At 39.6% G+C, this 20987-nt stretch overlaps 2 protein-coding genes across 2 annotated transcripts in view; both read left to right on the top strand.

The window, feature by feature from the left end:
- The window catches only part of DMTN (dematin actin binding protein), a gene marked incomplete in the record, with an annotated part of 26042 nt that extends 25262 nt beyond the window's left edge, over positions 1–780 (top strand). The window contains 1 exon segment of the mRNA XM_072399840.1: positions 1–780.
- A 4792-nt stretch (positions 781–5572) lies between these two features.
- On the top strand, positions 5573–20829 carry FHIP2B (FHF complex subunit HOOK interacting protein 2B). The gene is made up of 17 exons (XM_072398919.1): positions 5573–5811; positions 7327–7405; positions 8114–8322; positions 9111–9215; positions 10764–10886; positions 11299–11418; positions 11491–11693; positions 12590–12701; positions 12796–12870; positions 12996–13005; positions 13166–13352; positions 13983–14099; positions 14629–14707; positions 14878–15021; positions 15285–15425; positions 16292–16392; positions 18136–20829. Exons 1-17 carry the CDS (start codon positions 5767–5769, stop codon positions 18242–18244), a joined length of 1959 nt encoding a protein of 652 aa, XP_072255020.1. The 5' UTR covers positions 5573–5766; the 3' UTR covers positions 18245–20829.
- The last annotated feature ends 158 nt before the right edge of the window (positions 20830–20987 follow it).

The following is a 20987-nucleotide window of genomic DNA, read 5'->3' as shown; positions in this document are numbered from 1 at the left end:
CTGGTAAATAATGCTATCAATAAAATAAAAGGTTTTCCAAATGCAGTTGAGGGGGAAAGGGGCTGATTAACTGTAATTGTATACTGATGCCTTTCCATAGTGTACATGTCATTTATACAAACCTGCAACCACTATGGAGTTGAGGGGGAAAAAGGACCCAATAAAATGTCAATCCCCACCTTCCAAATCATTGCCACCAATTGGAATCCATGGTCCAAAGGTGTCATTTTAGGGCACTATTGGCCTGGAGTAAACCCAGAACTGCAACAGCTAAGGGTCTAAGTAGCATGGAGGTTTCTGCACCATCTTCCTCTATACCAGTCCAGTTGGGGTTTGAAAGAGTTTGTTCTTGGCCAGGTATTCACTGGTAACTAATGACATCAATAAAATGCAAGGTTTTGCAAATAAATTATTATGCTGAATGTTGTTTCTGCCCATAAAATGGCAGCCCGTGGTGTGTATAAATTACTGAAATATTTCACAAGTTGTCAATCTACATATCTCATTTTTAACTGCACTCTCCCTATATATTTCACTGACTCTTCTTCCCATTCCATAATGTAACCTCATTCTCTGGCCCTTGTGTTCTCCCATGTGTCTTCTGACTTATCCACATGAATATCACTTTCCCTATACCTTTATGTGTCACTGTTATACTTTCACTGATTCTTTCATGTGTCCCACGTCTACCTTCTATGTCCAAACTTTTCTTTTTTTCTTTTTGGCTTCTGATGTAAAATTAATATTATTATAATTATTAAAAGTAACTAAATATTCTGATCTGTTGTTTTTGTTGTATTTGTTATTATAAACCACAATGAGGACAGGCCAAGTGAAGGGTTAGAGTAGTGATATGGAGCACTGGGAGGAAGACGTGTGATGGGGAGGAAATCGGTAGCTGTTTAACCCAAATGGTAACATCTGTTAATGGGTTTTTTTTTGCTCCTAGCTGGAGAGAGAATATGATAAATACCTATAAATTAAAGTAGGGGGAATTAATTAAACATCCTGTCTGTCAATCCAAAAAAAATCTGTTTGGATAACAAAGTTTGAATGTGCATATACTGTACAATCAAGTACAATAGGTACAATCAAGAAAGGAATAACCAAGAGCAGCCTCTCCTAATCTTAGTAACATGGGGGAACCCTTGAAATAAAGGGTCCTAATATATTGGTGTGGTGGACATGGTCTTACATTGCTAGTCATTGCAATAGAAAATTAGAAAGAAGAAAGAAAATTAGCCTTATGGAAAAAAAAATCATTGGTATGCCATGGATCAATGGCACAAACTGCTCAAGGAACCCCTAGCAAGCTCTGGAGGAACTCTAGGGTTCCACAGATCCCTTCTTGAGAAACACTGACCTAGAACCTTGAAATATACATGCCATTCCTCTAAATACCCCAATGTTTTACACTTGGCACATAGTTGCTTAGGTTTCTTTAGAACTTCCAAAAAATCCTGATGCCTGGTCACTAAAAATTGCTCTTCTATCACCTCCAAACCACTTAAAAATATCCTCCCTGTTTTAAGGTTTGGAACAGAAAATAGTCACACAGGGCAAGATCTGATATTTAGGGTAGATAGTCCTGAACCCAAACAACATTGTCCTTCAACAAGAGATCACCCTTCCACAGCTTTGTTCACAATTTTTCTTTTGAAATCTCCTTTAATTGGTGCAGTAAGTTACAGTAGCATTCTACATTAACTTTTTGTCTCTTCGAAACATAGCCAGTCCTTAAAACACCTTCTTTATATCAAAATAACTTTGTAATGAATTTTGAATTGTGGGTATTGAATTCCATTGTTCAAGGATAACCCAAGTGCCACCACACCAAGGACTGTTATTTGGTCTCCATATCATAGTGGTGTAACCATGTTTGTCACTTGAAGGTGTCCACTAGATACTGGTTGCTTCTGTATTTAAATATTTTAGGAACTACTTGGCTACTTCTGCATACACAACTGCTAATGAATTATAAACCCAAAGTATTTCCTGGATAGCTCTATAGTCTCTGCAACTCTTTTAGCCAAGATTAATTGACCTGCCTAACCTAACAGGTCATGGTCAACCTAAATCAGGTCATGAACACACATGTTGCAAGCCTTCCAAATCTTGCTGCATCTATGGTGTTACACTAAATTTTGTCACAAAACCTCTTCACCGTCGAGTCGAGTCATTCACTCATGGACTTTCCTTTGAGATTTCTAATTCATGAACAATTTTATGACAGCCCAAAGTCCAACACTTTTTGTTGACATAGATGTCAATACTAAAAAAACTATACTCTTATGTTACAACACAAAAGAACATTGTTTTTAGCTAAAATGACCAAATAACGCTCAGATTGTGGGACATGGGTTGGGCAGAAAACTTCACGACACCCGAACGCTGGGCATCCATTGACTAAGCAACAATTGCAAGAAGATAGAAACATACAAGGTTTGTATACAAAATAATTCTCCTCTTTAGGACCATCACGGTTCACATAACAAGAACTTTTCAGTAGAGGTTCGGATGTTTTACAGTCAAACTAACAAGAACTTTGACTTCTTTGCACACACAGCTAGACTACTATAAGCAACACAGTGACTGTAAGTGCCTTGAGAGTCGTTTTTGCTAAAAAAAAAAAATCTATTTGATAAAGGCAAGATGACTTAAAGACAAATCAAAACAGGAAAATCTTGATTAACAACAAAACTATTGTTAGCTATAGTTCAACTTTAAAGTTTAACTTTAAACATTTGCGACCAGGCAGGGCAGAAAAGGGACAGACGGTGTCTCCTCGGCAATAACTGTTCTTAAGCCGCATATACACGTGCAATAATAGTCGTTGGAAAGGATCTTTCACGATCCTTTCCAACGACTAGCACTGCACGATGCATGAACGAGTGTTGTACATACAGCACGGTTCTGCTCTATGGAGAGGGGAGGGGAAGAACGACAGAGCAGCATCCTGCTGCACGCTCTCCCCCTTCCCTTGCATTAGGATATTTAAGCGTCCATCGTCCGTGGATCCGCCAGGGCGGTTGTTCGGACGATAGACGTCTGGCACTGTAGACATGCCAGATTCTTGGCTGATATCGGCCCTGAGACGATTATCGGGCGAGAACCATTGGACGTGTGTATATAGCTTTACCCTGCCTGATCACTCTCTTTACCTGTCATAATGGCTGAGCTGAGTTGGTAAATGGGACTCCTGGAACATTCTGGCTTCCCCTACTGGGACTGAATGAATTCCTATGCCCCCGTGCATTTATGCCCTTGCCAATCAAGATGGACAAAGATCAAAACAAGAAAGAGAAGAAGGAAGAAGGTAACGGCGCCAGTGAGTAAATTGTGTTCAGTTTTGCTTAAACAATCACCTAAACTGACTTCCCTTAACTATTCTAGACCTAAATATAATCTGTAAAGATCTATCTGACTAATATTTCATAATGAAAGCCAAAGAATGCAACATCTAATGTAGTAATGTAACATTCAAAGGGATTCATTTTATTTGCATAATACAGGTGCAAAACTAGGATAGCAAATCGTAAATGTCTTCTGCAAATGACATTAAAGTTCTATATAAAATGGAGATCTCGATACCATTGTTACTGGTAAAGGGGATTGTAACTATAATTAGTTTGGGGAACTTATAGAACAGCCTTTTTTGAACTTTTTAACATGTAGGAACTCTTAAAATAACTTTCAGGTCTTCAGGTAACATCCTCTATAATTACTATGTCCACAGCTCACAGTATATTAGTGGTGTGGTGGTCAGCAGGAAGAATGTATCATACAGTGCTTGCCACTGTGAAGGCTGTCATCCTTCCCAATGGCATACATTGCTCATGGTTCAAGGAACCCCTAGCAATCTCTGAAGGAACCCTGGATGAGAAACGCTGCTCTAGCCGAAAGAAACTTGTACCAGAAGCACAGTAGAAATCCAGGGCAGAAAAGGAGCAGGATAGACAGAAAGAGTACGGTACATTGCCAGCTCATGCTAAATCGCTCTCACTAAGCTTGGGGGATGAGGAGTTTTTGGTCTTCACCATAGATAATGAAAGTACAAACTACTCTCAACAGAAATGTAGATAGTAGATAACCACAGGCAGACAAACCAGAAGCCAATACAGACCAGATAACAATATACAAGGCAAAGGCTTTGTTCTGACCTGTGGGTTTTCAAGCATTTGTAAGCATTTACCTCTAAATTGCCCTAAAAATTAGCTATAATGATAACAAATGGGTCTGTTTTTTGTGCAGAAGTTTACAGGACATAGCATTTACAAGCGGGTTATCAGAACGCCAATTCGCCTTCTAAGTGTGGTTTGGCAGAATCAATTTGGAGCTCTATTTATAAAGCAAGGAATCTGACATTCTCTCAAACTTCCCCTGCTAGAGACCTCTTCCAGGTCAATGTGTTTCAATAGCAGTAACTTATTCTCCACCAGGGAATGTTTCCTTCTGATCTCTACCTCCCCTGAAGAAGCAGAATTGTGAAACGCGCCGGATACTGAGACTACTTTGTTTTTCCCTAATATGTACACTATGGACTTGAATATTATTAAGAAATCAGCCTTAAAGCTGAGCTAAACTACATTTTTTTGGAGGGAGGTTGTTTAGAACCCTTTTTTTTTTTTTAAAGCCCTTCCCCTTTCTGTCTCTATCAACGTGGTGATCAAGACAGAATGGGAGCGCTGAACCTCCTGGGATACATACATCATGCATCCCATACATCATGCATCCCAGGAAGCATGCCAGGCATGTGCAGGAGCTTTTTGTCCAATGAGGGTAAATAAAATGGCAATTTTACGCATGCGCAGGGTGAGATAGGCAGAAGAAGTAAGAAGGGGAAAGGAAAAGCAGCACCCGAAGCTTTCTCCGCACTGGGAGGAAGGAGGATTCCAGGACTCGATCCAGAAAACCTCCGGAGGGATCGACGGATCTGGGAAGGTAAGGGTGATTCAGTTGTTTTGTTTTTTTTATACTTTACTTCTGCTTTAAATATAAGTTTGCAAATACACAACACACTGTCCTGTATTGAACAAAAGAATTTTTACCTTGCACAAATATACATATTTTACATATACAAATCTTGCGCCTGCGCAGTGCGAGATTGGGTAATGTAGAAAGACGAACGTGGAAGAAGAGAGATGTGATTTTTTTTGTTTTGGGTTTACTTCCGCTTTAAGGTATCACCCAAAAAGGGACAAAAATCAAGTAAATACGTGTTGACAGCAGTCTCTTGATGCGGTTCACCAATCCACCCAAACAGTAATGGAAGAGTGCCATAGTGCAGCAAGATGAAAAATGTGTCCTCATGGTCAGAGGAAAACTTCCCAGTGTTCTCCATCACAGTGAGGATAATAATTCATACCTGTCACGGTGGGAATATCCAGCATTGATATCAGTGAATAATAATGATCAATTCCCCAACACAGGTATTACACAGGCGGCATGGGACGTAACCTGGACCATGAGGTATTTGTGAGACAGATCCAGGACATTTGGCTGTAAATACGGACTTTGTATATATGGCCTATAGTACAAATATCCTAACAGGTAAGTACTCCTGGGACACACCTGACAACCCTTCTCTGTCGCCCGACACCCTGCAGGACCCAGGAGGCCCGGGCGTGTGAGTGCCATGGAAGAGGCGGAGCCGGAGAAGGCGGGGCGGGGAGATATTCAGGAAACACCGGAGACTTCACCGGGCCTGGACTTTCTTATGATCCTCGGGTGTTATTAGTGCGGCCGGCGGTGAGGCCTGTGTGGAGGATGTGGAGCCGCCTGGGCGCCTTCCTGCAGCAGGCGGTGGAGTCGGTGAGTGAGGACCCCAGGCCGGGGCCCGGTGCTGCCACATCGTCACCGGGGTCGTTAGAGCAACCCGCAGGGGGCGTCACGTGACGTGCTGAGATGGGGCTGAGATGTTGTGTTGTGGTATGGTTATAGGACCAGCCTGCTGCTTTCTATATTACACCACAGACTGGAAATAAATGTTTATACCCCAAGGGTTGCTATGGGTGATGGCTGCCAGCACTGGCCACATAACACTGACCCATGGCTATAAATGTATATTGCATTGCTGTGTATTTACCAGTAATGTAATCAGGTTAATGCACCCATAATACATTTTGAGACCCGGTGCAAGAAAAATTTGTGTATGTGCATGTAAAATGGACTGTTCATCTTGAAGTAAACCCGCAGGGCCCATTCACACGTTACACGCCAATTCACATATTATGTTGACCTGTAAATGAAGCCTGTCATGAGGTGAACGGTGAACATGTAGGCGTCATGACCAACCTCTCCTCACAGGTGGTCACCCAGTTGGGCGTCATGGTGGGTGCTTGGCGCTGCCGTGGGTGCAGAGAAAGTTGGGTAAATTACCTACTGATGGGGGGGGGGTTTGGTCTCTTTATTTTGCTAGGCCCCTTCTCTATGATAAATAAAAACCTCCTTTGTACATGAATCCTTCAGGGTCTCTAGGAAAGGAACAATTTCTGAGCACTCGCCCTGGACAGATTTGTGGAAAATGGAGTCCCCGGTAGCAACCCAGGGGGTGCATGCAGCCCTGACAATGTTATGGCAAGGTTCACATTTAATGTCCTATATTTTCCTATGTATTTAGGCTGTGTACAGACGCTCAGGTATTGTTGTTGGAAACAATATTTTGTGATCAATTCCAGCTACAAACTACTAATGAGTGTTGTACATAAAGCGCCATCCTATGGAGAGGGAAGGAGGGAGAACAAGCAAGCGGCACCCCACTGTGCTCTCCTCGCTTCACTGCTATTGAGGTCGTTCATCGTATGTCATTCATGGATTTATTGGAACAGATCCATGGACACATGCCAGATTCTCGCCTTGACCGCCTATATCAGGCGAGAATCATCTGACGTGTGTACGTAGCCTTACAATAGTCCCAATTTTATGTGTCAATCAGGCCATGTCCCTTTTATAGATGAACGAAAGGTCACCAGATCGTCGCGTAGCTGTCAAATTCTGCTGAGCTGCGCTTGCGCAATTCAGTGTTGGTCGCCAGGGAAACCCAGCACTCTTGGTTTCCCTTGCATATGCTGGAACTGAAGTCCCACGCGCCTGCACGGGAGTCATTTTGGCACTGCCGACCAATAAAGCCAATGATCTTCTTCAGAGAGGAAAGATGGCGGCACCCTGCCATGGAATGGAGATAGGTGAGTAATCGTGAGTTTATTTCTGCTTTAAAATGAAGTCACAAATCAGCTGCAATATAGTTAACTGAAAATGTAACTTTTGAGGAACACTAGGTAGTTTTGTTCAACATTGACTCAAATATTCTTTATTTTGTCCATTTAGCGTGAGCCGTCCCAGGACCTGCTGCAGTCCTTTGTACAGCACTGGAAAGGGGTGACTCAGTACTACTTAGAGACCACCGGTAAGTGTTCAGGATATCTATCTAAATAATATTACTTCTTGCTAAATTATTAAGCTCTACAACTCCTGAGTGTGCATGACAGCAATAACAAATGGAGCCCAATAGTAGAATTAAAGTTAAAAATGAAATATTAGCAACCAGGCAGGTTTTTTTGTATAAAGGACAGTCAATGTTTTTTTTAGGAATAAAATAACCTAACCTACCTGTTCACAATTGTTTAACTAAATTTCACCTCTCCTTGCTCCTTCACTGGCGCCAATATCTTCATCCAGTCCTCTCCTGGGTTTCGGATCTTCAGCCATATTGAATGGCCAGGCCAGAATGACATAATTCCCATGCATGCACGCGCACGTTCATTTATTTCCAACAGCCAGGTATTCCAGGATTGCACACTGAGCCAGCCAGGTTAGTTGGTTTATTGCAGAAGGGACATAGCCTGTCCCACGTGCAATAAAAAACCTGTCTGCTCACACTGGTACACTTTAAAGTAAAATGTTCATGCTTTACACATACTCGCAAACTTTTCTGCTCTGGTTAAGTTCTGAACAATTCTGATTGGACAGTGCTCCTACATTTATTTCATTGAAGCTTACTGTCTTTTTCTTTTTGAGGCAGGGTCATTTTAATAAGGATGTAAACAACCTGAGCACTTTATTCCAGGTAACCTTTAGAGCTCTGCATTCACTGCTGCCTTTGATCTTTCCACAGATGAGTCCTGCCCAGCACGTAACACAGACATTCCATGGAGGCTCCGCCAGCTCCTGGACATCCTTGTCTATGAAGAGGGGAATGCATTGGTTAGAGAGGATGCCGAGAGTGAAGATAGAAGTGGATCTGCTGAAAATACTGGACCCTGCATGGAGTATTTTTTACAGCACAAGATATTGGAGACACTTTGCACCTTGGCAAAAGCAGAGGTATATACCATAAGTTATACAACATAAGTTATCCAAAAATAACGGCTACAAGCTTTGCTTGTGATGATCACATGGAGTGTCCTACAGCTGTAATGCCGTATGACGCTTTAGATCAGGGGTTGGCAAACTCCTGCCTTTAGGCCAGACATGGCCTAATGCCGGCCGGCAACCCGGGGCTACAGAGCTGCGGGTTGCCGGCAGATCGGTCAGCGGGCGTTAGGAACCACCGGAGCCTCCGGAGCTCTGGTGCCGCCCCTTTGCAGTTGCTACCCTATTTTACCTTCAGGGAGCTTTCCCTATTTACGGCGGCACGGGGTGGCTTTCTTTACATAGAGCTAAAAACACAAATTGTGTTAATGCTGTAATGGTCTAACACAGGTATTTTATTTAAATACTACTAAGTATTTGGATTCTTGCATTAATCCAATTAGTTTTTACATACGGCATACTTTCAAGATGATGGCAATCCACTTCAGCCATTGGATGGCCACTGATGATGAGCCGTAGTTACATTGTCTCCTGTAGCTGCCTCTGTGTGCAGCACCGTCTTACACAGAGCTGAGAGTTACACTACACATGCGATGCACAGTGTAGAGCTAGAAAAGCCATCTTGAGCAAGGTTTTTTTTTGACAATAGGCTCTTCGTCAAGCAGCTCTACATCCTGGTGACTCTTTTTGATTTTAAGTCTGCCTTAATATGATTCACTAACAATTTGTTTAGAACATGTGAAAATGTTTAGTTAATGTGTTTTTAGTAATGCATACTAACATCTCTGTCTTCATCACAGTACCCTCCTGGAATGAGGCAGCAGGTTCTGCTCTTTTTCAGTCGCCTTTTGTCTAATATCCAGCATCCCCTACTTCACTATATTCATGTCCATCGGCCTGTACAGGTTAGTGGTGAAAACATGTTGATTCTTGTGTTCTTTTTTCTAATTGCCTAAACCACTATAATGGAATATTTGTCTTGCTGTTTTGTTGATGCTTAACCTCCTGGGTGGTTCATTTCTGTCTGGATTTATATGTATAAAAGCAGTACATTGTCTTTCATGCAAATTTATTTTACATTGTAGGCCTATAATTCTTAGGCATATCTCACCGAAATATGTCCAATATTTATAAAAATTCAACAATTAACTTTAAATTAAAAAAACACAAATCTGTTAAAACTAGGGCGCATAAAAATACTGAAACGTAATATATATATTGATTACTTTGTATGGGATTCAATACAGTTATTTTGTACTGAATTCAATACAAAATAGTTTGAATTTCCCACCACGCTCCCGCAACCACTGACGTCACCGGGAACTCCCGGGGAACATCAGCGCACTCGCCGGGGGACAGATCGAAGGAAAAGGACGCGGCTAAGGATGGGATCCAACAGGCAGGACACTGAAGGACGCCGGTGGGACCAGGTAAGTGTTTATTTTTTAAGTTTTTAGCTACCCTCAGTGTGGCTCAGGGTTACCACTTTGAGCATATTTTTTTTTTTTTTTACCCCAATCCACACTCGGGGTTACCGCCAGGGAGGTTAGGGCACTAGCCACTATTTAGAGGGTATGTATTACGAAATTTAAGTGGAACTGCAGGCAATGTCTAATTGTATATATGATGCACTCTTTTTCAATAGCATTACCACTGCAGTTATTTCTGTTGGTTCCTCCCTAAGATTTTCTTTCATGAGATATGTTTGTTTTCTACTTCCTTTCAATAGGCCAAACAGTACTTTGTAACTAGAGTGCTTACTACAGACAGCTTTTATTCTTATGATTGAAAATTAAATTGAGTTAGATTAGTTAAGCTTTAATGTATTAGTTTAGTTTTTAACTTAAAATACATCTAAAATGCATTGTCCGTATGTTTGAATCTCTGCATACAGCTTTGGGTCACCTGTCAGTATCAACTGCTAAAAATATGCTGCCCATAATCCTTGTATCCATCCTTGGACCACTTTGCTAACCAATAATACTATGGACATTCAAAAAGACCTAATGTATTGATGGTGATCTAACCCAATCATCTATCTATCACAATTCATCTGTTGTCAAAGTCACCCAGATCCTTACACCCATTTGTCTTGCTCTTAGCGCATCACCTACAAAAACTGATTGTTTAATAGCTGCCTATTATATCCCACTCCTTGACAGGTGACATTGTACAGAAGTGGTAAATCACTTCACCCATCAGTGGTTTAATGTACTGGCTGATCAGTGTACATGTGAATGTGGCAGCTGTGATAGGTCTATGCATGTGGGATAGCCCTTCATGTAGTGTGGGGTCAGGAAATCTAAACTCCCAGATGTTTCAGTCCTTTTTTTTCCTGCAACAGATTTATTTATTTCTTTTTTAGAGTAAGTCTGGTTTATCTAGATTTTTACTACTTAAGATATATTTCTGACAAACTAAATATTGTTTTTCCTTTAATTCTATTTCTACAGAAACTAATAGCCCTGGGTGGAGATACTGTTGGGGTCACCGCACATAAGGAAGAATTACAATTCCTGACCTCTGTCTGCAGTAAACTAGAGAAGGACCCTTCACTTATCATTCACATTTTAGAGGTATACATGCTGCAAGGTGGAGTCTGACTTGATTTTAGCTGACATCTTTAAGTCCAGAACTATTTGAAAACCTGAAACAAAATGTAAATGAGCTTCTTTCCATTTTCTAAAACTTTGGCACCTCTCCCTAATGCCTTTCTTGTCCCTTGCTGTCCTCTGCCTAAATGACTATTGTTGTGATATTGGTTACATATTCTCTGCAAATAAAGATGGATGTTTAGGCAGAGTGTTGTTTGTCAGCTGACACTGTGTGAATGTCTCCCAGTTGTATGCAAAGACAACAAGTCCTGTTTTTCCTAGCCTTAGTCACGTATCACCAAATTGGTCAGTTAGACGATTTTCATAGTATGTTTTCAATATTTGTTTATAAATCTGCTGTTTTCTGTTGGGTGACCATCTATTTCTATTACAGGGTGATAATGTGAAGAGGTCTACTTCTACTGAAGAAAATAATGAGCCAGCTACTGGATCTGCCACTTGTAAACCTAAACAGACATTATTCAGAGCTTTAATCAGACTGTCTTTGTGTCAGGTAAAGAAATTAAAAATTGAAGGAAAATGGTTTCTGTTTGTTAAACAGACATCTAACTTGAATTCTCTTTAGTCACAGAAAGGTCGTCTGGCAGTTAAAGCAAAAGAGGCACTCCTTGGAGTCCTACACACTGCCCAACAAGAGGGACCAGCACGAATTATTGCACACAGTGACCTAAGCCAGCAACTAGCAGGACGACTATGTGACTTGCACAATGACATCCCCCTGAGTGCTCACCCATGTGACATCATCAGTCAAGAGGACACCGACTGGAGGTCAGATTTAATTCCACCACTGTGGCACGTAATTGCAGTATCTCCACTGTATTTTTCTCTTTCCTTACCAATGTATATGCCCTGTTTCCTGGGTTTATGATCTTTGGCCATCTTGATTGGCCTAGCAGGAGTAACTTCACTCCAGCACATGTGCGCTGGAGTTCATTTATTCCAGCATGTGGGAGTGCTGCAATTGTACCCTGAGCTTTATTCCAGCAAGGAGGGGGGGGTGCTGCAATTGTACACTGAGCTATGCAGCTTAAAGTACATTGCAAAGAAGGCCGTGAACAGGCAGGTAGGTTTGTTTTATTGCAAGAAAAAAAAAACAGTCTTTTCTGCAAAGAAAAGAAGAAATCTGCGAAAAATGGCAAAAATGCAAAACCCAAAAAAAATGTAGTGTGTGTGCTGACACATTGGAATAAATTGAAATTCCAAACATGGGCTTTAAAATGTGGAATTTTAATTTTTGGAACACAGTCCATGTAAACTAGACTGTAAGCTTCTCTGGCCCAGGTAAATGACAGGACACCCCTCCCCCGTATTTTTAAAGTAGGAGGAGAATGTAATTTTAACACACTTCCTGCTTTGAGCTGGCAATGCTGCTCCTCCATAGATATAGTACAGTTTATGTTGTCTCCCTTGTAAAGTACAGTTTATGTTGTCTCCCTTGTATAGAAGGTGTGTTACTGGAAGGGTAACAGGTTTAAAATGAAAAAAAAAACAGCCACCACATTAAAGTACTGGTAGGTTGCAATGTATAATGCAATTTTGTTACTGGTATTCGGTTCACTTTAAATTTAGTTTAAGAAAGAATATGGGTTTTAGATCTACTACTCATATTGTATTATTAGATGTTCTGTTATATGATTCTTATTCTGTTCTGTCTGCTTTTGCAGGATAGAAGTTAGCAAAGAGCAGTCTGACTCCATGCCACCAGAGATGGCTGCTGTGCGGAAGTTTCTGTGCTGGTTAAAGTTCTGTAATTCTTTATTACAGGAGTCCCATGAGGTAAAATATAGTTTGGACGCTCACTGTATTATTTAAAGACCTTGTGCCATGTCTAAAGCCATCAAGCTAACCCTGTCATGTTTTCTCATCACAGATGGTTGCTGTGTCAATAGCAAATGCAATAACAGAAGTCTACCTTCAGGGAAAACTCCATGATGAACTGCTGCAAGTGTGAGTGCAATATATGCTGTTCTGCAGTAGAGAAGTGATATTTCATCGCTATCGGACACTTATATATAGAATATATAGAGAAGTTTCATATAAAGAATAATGGCATGCTCTACTCTATTGCAGCTAAATATATGTCAGCTCTTTATCAGTGTATAGTGTATTCTCGGCAAGATGTGTTATTTGATGGTTCACCATGTGCAGTACAAGAAAAAAATCCAGACAAATTAATGCAGATAGCACATCTATATAGCACTATTAAGCTGCAATATATAAAACATAACAGTTTTGAAAAGCACAATTTTTTGATTTGTTTCTTCAGATAAGTCTTACCACAATGCGCCTGTTTGAGGAAATACTCTTTTCATCTGATGAGATTGCCCTGAACAACCTGGTGCTACGCAACCTGGAGAATCGGCGTTATCTGTCGGGGGTAAATGAGGAGAGCCGAGTGCAGGATGGTGAAGTTTTTGAAGGCACAGAGTACGGTTTGCAGCATTGTTGGGATGTAGTGGTCAAAAACCTTGAAGTGCACTTTGCATAGAGTAATTGGCTGCACAAAAAGTTCACTAACTACTTTTTTTTCTGGTTGATTGATATCCAGCATCACATAGTCCTTTTCTCTGTTTCATTAATTATATTTTAGTCCTTTCAATGATGGAGACTCATAACATTTGGGAGTTACCTAGGGAAACTCTACAAAAGGCAGGTGCTGGGATGTTTTTCAGGAAGCATTCTTCTGACCCCTCACACCAGATATGATCTGCTTGCATTGCACCCAGGACCCAATAATGATTTCATTTGCAGTCTGCAGACTGCAACTACTAAGCAGCTAATCCAGAGAACATCCGATTGCCTCATGGAATCAGGAAGGAATTTTTCCCCTGTTGGAGCAACCAGGGTTTTTTTTTTGCCTTCCTTAAGACCAACTATGTCTATCAGATTTTTATATGGGATATGTTTATTTCCCTAGTGGTTGAACTTGATAGACTTATTTCTTTTTTCAGCTTAACTATAACTTTTCCATACTTTCACTCTGTTGTACACACTCTTGGTAATTAAATTATGTAAAGTGAATCTACTAATACATGCAAACTTAATTTATGTCTACAGTGAGCTTGAAGAAGACCCCTATTTCACAGATGGGCTTCCAGATACAGGTCTACAGATGATGGGAAGAAGCCAGGGACATCAGGGAGAGTCGCTGGGGTCAGAACAAAGCATGAGAAGGTGAGGAGGAACAGTAGGTGTAAGGGTTAGACTATACATAGTAGAGATATTTTTTTTTTTAATTCTCTGCGGTCAACAGAAGTCAAAAATGATGTAATTAAATACTTTGCAGTTACAAAGTATGTTCCTGTTGTTTATCTATTATTTCAATGACCATTGCATTTTCAGAATATTCAGTAAACACTGAATGATGTGGTTTAGGTATGGTCAGTCTAAACCAGTGTTTCCCAACTAGGGTTCTTCCAGAGTTTACTAGGGGTTCCTTGTGCATCTTAGGTCAGTTTAAGTGACACTAATGATCTTTTTGGTTATCTGCAAGGTTTACATTCTTCCTATTGACCACCAAGCTAATATACTGTGAGCTGTATATGGTACAAAGGTTGAGAAAGGCTGGTCTAAAGCTAAGTTAGTATTCTCAACAGTCACCAAAAATGGTTGGAGTAATGATTGGTGGGTAGAATATAAAAGAATAAAAAAAGTAAAAATGCTGAAAATAACTTACTAGGATTTATTTTACTTCTTTTTCTAGTTTTCTTTCCCTGGTACCAGAGGAGATGAAGTCTTCTGACTCTGGGTTTGACAGTTATCTGCAGGATGCTCTGGTCCAGGTAAGACAGTTGCAGTAATACACCAATAAATATATATTTTTTTTTTTTTTTCAAGATGTGTAAAAACCTGCTTTTATCCTGGTATCGGCATTTGGCCAAATCACTTTGGAATAGTTTATTATGTTTTTTTATGTCAGTAACAAGTAACATTTGTTTTCTTATCTATACAGCACCGAGACTGTTGCAAGCTAGCATCACATTGGAGTTGGTCTTCAACACTACAGCCCTTTGTCACTGGCCCTTCTGGAGAAGAATTCTATGAGGGTCAGTTCCTGCAAGTCCTGTTTGATCGGCTAGGGGGAATCCTGGATCAGGTATTTTATTTTATTGTTTCTGACCAGCAATTACTTCCCGATATTAACCCACATCTTTTATCGACTCATAAATTAAACTGAATTACATGAAAGTATTGTGATGCATGGGCTATATCTTTAAAAGCCACATACAGCTATTTACTTACCTATACATATATGTAATTTCTTGTGATGTATTTGCATTATTATTTGCCTGTCTGTATGGTGTAAATATTGTATAAATCACTGTTAATAATCCATTATTTTTCTATCCTTGTTTTCAGCCATATGAAATGAATCTACAAGTCACTTCCTTACTCACTCGGATTGCCCTGTTTCCTCACCCGCACATCCTGGAGTATCTTTTAGATCCTTATATTAATCTGGCCCCGGGGGCCAGATCTCTGTTTTCTGTGCTTGTTCGGGTAAGACTTTATCCTTAAATGACAAGTACAATTTTTTTTTTTCTTTAAGTTGTATTTCTTGAAAATCAAAAAAATCTGTATTGATATATTATGAGTGCATGGCCACCACACCTGTATGATCTTTACGGACCTCAAAAGGGATTCTTGGGATATCTGTGGGAACATTCAAATTCTTATGTTGGTGGAGGACACCTGTCTCATAATTAGCATTCCAGTGTATTCCAAATATGTATGGTGTGGTTGAGGTCAAGGCTCTTTGCAGGTGTTTATCAACACTGAACTTCCAAACCATACCATTTGTTGTCTACAAGCCACAGGGCCTGGTTTATTAAAGCAAACCTGAAATGGATCTGGTCCAAGATTCAAAACATTTGCTAGCAAATTACTTTAAAGAAATTAATTCCAGGTTTGCTGGATCCCCTAGCTTCACTTTATCAAGTGTATCCTCTCCAGCCTTGGAAAGCTTTAATAAATTGGGTCCATTTAGTCTAAATATGGAGGCGTTATTGAAACCTGAAAATGAAGTCAGGACTTGTGATCTGTATGCTTGTTTTGGGTCACCAAATTATAAAGTTTCATTGATATAAAATCCAGTCAACCAATTTGCTTGGTTTATTGACAACAACACAACTGCCTTTAGCTACTGAAAAACAGGACCATTGTTAACCAGCCCATCCAAAACTGGCAATATATGACTATTCTCCATCTGTAAGCACCTTAATGTATCATATATTGAGTTTTGTCATTATTGGAAAGGACTATGCTGTAACCTGGAATTCCCCTGAAGTGTTAAGATATTGTAATTATGGATGCTGCACTATTAGAGTTACTGACCCCCTCATAGCTAACAATTGGTGATGTTGCAGGTGGTTGCAGATCTTGCTCAGCGCTCTCCTCGAGTGTCAAATTTTCAAGAGACGTTACGCCTTGTAAGACGACAACTACTGGGGGAAACCCCAGAGGCACTGTAAGTACATTTCTCATGTACATAATACATTCTGGAACCCAAGGAAAAACGGTTCCCCACAGCAACTGGTCTGTTTGCAATTGTCAAAAAAAAAAATCTGGTGGCTGTGGGCAGCAAGAATCTGTTTCCTTTGGGATATACTGGTACGATTCTGTTTGACAGAAAAGATATAGCATTCTCTGTAATACTTAGACAATTAAACATCCAACAGGTGGCGTGGGAGCCACTTATAATGGCTCATACTAATGTTCGCAGATTACACAAAGGTTTAGCAAAATGTTGAACTGTAATTTTGTACAGAACAATTGCTGGAAGGTGGGAAACACACAGGGTAATGAAGATGAGACTGGAAGTGGAAAAGTGGGTTTTGGAAGTTATAAAACTATTTTATCCTGTTTTAGAGCTGTGGTTGGCTTTCAGCCCCTTATCCTTTCTGTCAAACAGCATTATCATTAATATTTTACTGAGGTACTTTTAAAGTTCCTTTGGGAATTCTGCTGGGTGTGGGGAACCATCAACAAAGGACCACAGAGTACCTGCTCTGGCTGGTCCCCTACATTTCCTTTAAGTTAACAGTTGTTTAGTGGTAAAGACCATCTTTTTCAAGTAGGGGTCCTTTATCAAATATCCACATCACTCCCTATGTGGCATGTACAAGCTATAGGAAATGTCTACCCAAAGCAGACCGTATGTGGATATCTGAAGAAGGACCCCACAACACAGAAAGAAAGAGTTCCAGGTGGAACTTTGCATAAGAATGGCTTTATGTAAGTAAAAAAAGTTTATTTGCCAAAGGTTGTGTTTTTGGTGGTTAGTGTTATTTTGTGATGTAAAAGGATCAGAAAAGATAAACCTATGAACTACAATTCTGATTACGATTGACACAAGATAGAATATAGTAATTGTGGACATCAGATTTCTAAATCATAAAATTGTTTTCTGACATTCTCCATGCAGTGACTGTACTCAGCTAAGTTGCAAGTGAAAATATTCCAGGGCACTCACCTTCTTATCTCCTTTATTGCTGCTATAAATCAAGGCTAAGGACAATCGTGTATGAAAAACACAGGTGCCCTAGAATACAACAAAAAAAAAAACTGTAAACTATAATGGCTGTCAAATTTATTAAATATTATTTTTATGTTCTCGATCATGAGAGTATTTCCTGGGTACTGGTTCTGTCACAAGATCCTGGAATCCTGTATAGTCACTTAGTGATGATGTAAATTAAAGTAGGCAGACCATAGCTATACCTTAGTTTATGTAAAAAAAATGGGAACATTTATATATTGCATGTAATTTTTTTTTTTTTTTTTTTAATTGGGGAAAAATACATTTTCCTAATTTCATCTCGGGTGCTATTCAGCTTAGTGTTGACTGCAACACAACAGAGCTCTACAGCTTCTAAATCATAGTGTAGTTTGTCTGGATATCTCTACTCTATACCATATCTAAATACTATTTCTACTCAACCATAACCTTATAATATGAATGCTTATTTATTTAAATTCTATACAAGAGCCTTCTTTGTACAGATAGTGTGAGAAACATACATTAGGATTTATACCCTCACGGCCAACCCAGTCACTTTAATCCAGACATCATCGTGTCATGATGCTTTAAGGTAGATGTTATGATTGAAGTGAGTTCATTCTGCAAATATTAGTTTTCAGAACCCTGCAAGTATAATCAGAATAATTGAATAGCCTTCCAGTGTAATGAGTTTTACTGTTTCCTTTTCAGACTGGGCCATGAGACTCTGTGTCGCGGAGTTGTAGTCCTGGAAGAGTTCTGCAAGGAGCTTGCAGCAGCCGCTTGTGTCACCCGTCACCCACTTGGTGTTTACCAGTGAATTGAATATAGCCATGAATTCTAGTGCAATATGTCTACTACTGTCTCTGTTATAGGGACATCATATAAGTGTTTTTATACCTCCATGTGCCTTATCCTGGACTACCCGGCCAAACTCATAAGCTAGGACACTAGCTTGTCTATTGGTATTGTGCCTTACTGTTTTCATATTGATGTGGTCTTTAAGTCATCGACCTGTAGGTACTGAGCCGCTAATTGCTGCAATATTTGTATGTTTCTGTGCTGCTACAAATTTTCTGCATACTGATTTTATTTCTGTAGATTAATTTTAATCCTATGCAGTCCTGCAGTGTTTTTTATAATCCATTTTAATGAGCTGGGCAGTTTTACAATCTCCTCTTGGGGTTTGTGTATTGTGTTTTTATGCTGTGTTTGGGCCTTACTTGAAATCTAGCTAAAAGAACTATCTTGGGCAATTCAGAACAGTCAATCTGGTTTACACTACAGAACTACACTAGGTGTATTATTAAGGTCCTGCATGAATGTGGGTCAGCTTGCATGTCATACTGTGCAGTATGTATGGTTGTGTTGATCGCTGTACTAATCTACTCCAAAAGTCCAAAAGCCACTTTGCCTCTCTTTTTAGCTCGTTAGCTTTTGCAGATTTAATGTTTGTCTGGAGCATACACCTTAACTCATGCCATCCCTTATTGCAATCCAACCATTTATGGGTCCATACAAATAATTTGTACGTACTCAGAACATCTTAGGGACTTTTATTATCATATTTATATAGCAGTGCAAAAAAGGGGGAAAAAAGCACTTTTATTCAATAGCACAGCAAGGACCCGAGCATGAGAAAGAGAGCTCAGCAAGGGTTAAATATTAAAATGTTTCTTAAGTTGTCTGTGTGTTCTTTTTCTCTCCTCTTGCAGCTCTTTTAAGTGTTCTTAAGAAATTCTGAATGCAGATACATTTTTTTTTCTATAAACTGAATCCTAAATTGCCAAAATGGAGCAATCATTCTTACACAAGGCATGATTTAAAGAGTTTAAGTAAACACTAGGAGCTAGAAGTATAATTTAGAAGCTTTTCTACTCACTGGGTGCCTAGTGTGTCCTGACCCTGTTTATTGGCATTTTTGATTCCTTAAAGGTAAACTAATTAATTTAAAAAAATGCTACCTAGCCCCCCAGCATATTCCTAGAATTCTCCTAGTACCTAAATGCCTATTTAACTCTCCATGTCAGCAGTGGTCACCTCCAGTGTTTTTATCTTTGGGGCTGAAAACTTTATTAGCGCTGGCTGCTCCCCCGGCGCACAGACCATAGATATGGGGCAATGCCCCTGGTGTCCTTAGTGTTGGCAAAGTCACAAATATTGGGCCTGATTTATGAAGGCTCTCCAAGGCTGGAAAGGATACATTTTCATGAGCGAAGCTGGGTAATCCAGCAAACCTTGAATATATCTAGTCCAGGATTCAAAAACATTTGCTAGCAAATGACATTGAAGAAATCCATTCCAGGTTTCCTGGATCACCCAGCTTCACTGATGAAGGTGTATCCTCTCCAGCCATGGAGAGTTTTAATAAATCTGGCCCATTGTGTGAGCCCTGTCAGTATGAATGTAAAAATCGAATGGACACGGCTGTTGCGAAAACATATGTAAGTACATAAGGATGTGGGTTCTAGTTTAGATTCTGTTAGAGTAATAGTAAAGGTTCACTTGGTTGGGGAAAAAAAAGCAAAAACAAGTCCGTACCCTTTTAGCTTGATAACCTTGTACAATAAACACTGCGTTCATAGCCATTGCTTTTTCATCAACCCAGTGGCGTATGAGCCTGAACATATTCTGTATGTGGACAATGAACTTCTTTTATTTTGTAGGAAAATATTCTTTTATCACTCTCCGTCCTCTCGGAGTGCTCCTTTTACCATTTGTAAATATATTTTAAGTGAATTGTAAGTATGGTTTAGAATTAAAAATTGTCTGATCTGTCACATTAGAAAAAAAAATCCCATTTATAAAGTATAAAAGAGGAAAAAGCAGAGATTTTTTTTCCTCCCACCCCGGCTGAGAAGCGCTTAGAAAACCTCCCACGCAGTTAGAAGCTTATTGTTCAGCTTTGTTCCACAGAGATGCTGTCATGTATTGTAAGGTTTCATGATAATCAGCCAGATAATACAACCTTGTGCCTGGAAAAATTGCTGTGATTACTTCTACAATAAACCATCCAAATTGTTACATTTCCTATTTTGACCAACCAAAATCCAATACAATACTACATTCAATGTATTCTGCAAGCACCTTACCAATATTCAGAATGATTTACCTCCTGTGTGCAGAAATGTGTATACAGCGATGTTTGAATAGGGGAGTATTAGGAATGTGACAGATCAATCTCTAATATGTTTTGTAAATTTGTCATAAAATCTGTGTGTGTGGGGGGGGGGTTTGCATCATAAAAGTACATTCTATGTAAATTCTGCATGAACATTGCCTTATTTCTATAATGACTGTTTCGTAAGTCCTAATTTAATGTTGTAAATGGAAGGGGACATTCTTAATGTGACACACAGAATACTATAATATATAAGTACATAAAAAGTGTCATTGTATTATTAGAGTTTATTTGTGTAATTTATTTATTCTGGTTAAAAATGTAAATTCTGATCTAGAAGTACTTGTATAATCAATAATAACTAAAATAATAATAAAAGGGTATGTATGACTGCTGAATATTCCCACTTAGGAAATGGGGTACATTTCCTTGCTACAAAAAT

Source organism: Pyxicephalus adspersus, chromosome 2 (genome assembly GCF_032062135.1).
Source record: "Pyxicephalus adspersus chromosome 2, UCB_Pads_2.0, whole genome shotgun sequence".
Classification (NCBI taxonomy): Eukaryota; Metazoa; Chordata; class Amphibia; order Anura; family Pyxicephalidae; genus Pyxicephalus; species Pyxicephalus adspersus.
Note: the sequence above shows the minus strand (reverse complement) of the source record. Positions and strands in the feature narration are given on the sequence as shown.

What these genes read in the sequence shown, in the direction of transcription:
- FHIP2B (XM_072398919.1), top strand. Translation starts at nt 5,767, where the DNA reads ATGTGGAGCCGCCTGGGCGCCTTCCTGCAGCAGGCGGTGGAGTCG. An exon ending in TTATCATTCACATTTTAGAG is followed by an intron (nt 10,887 to 11,298) that starts GTATACATGCTG and finishes TTTCTATTACAG; the next exon opens with GGTGATAATGTGAAGAGGTC. An exon ending in CAAGAGGACACCGACTGGAG is followed by an intron (nt 11,694 to 12,589) that starts GTCAGATTTAAT and finishes CTGCTTTTGCAG; the next exon opens with GATAGAAGTTAGCAAAGAGC.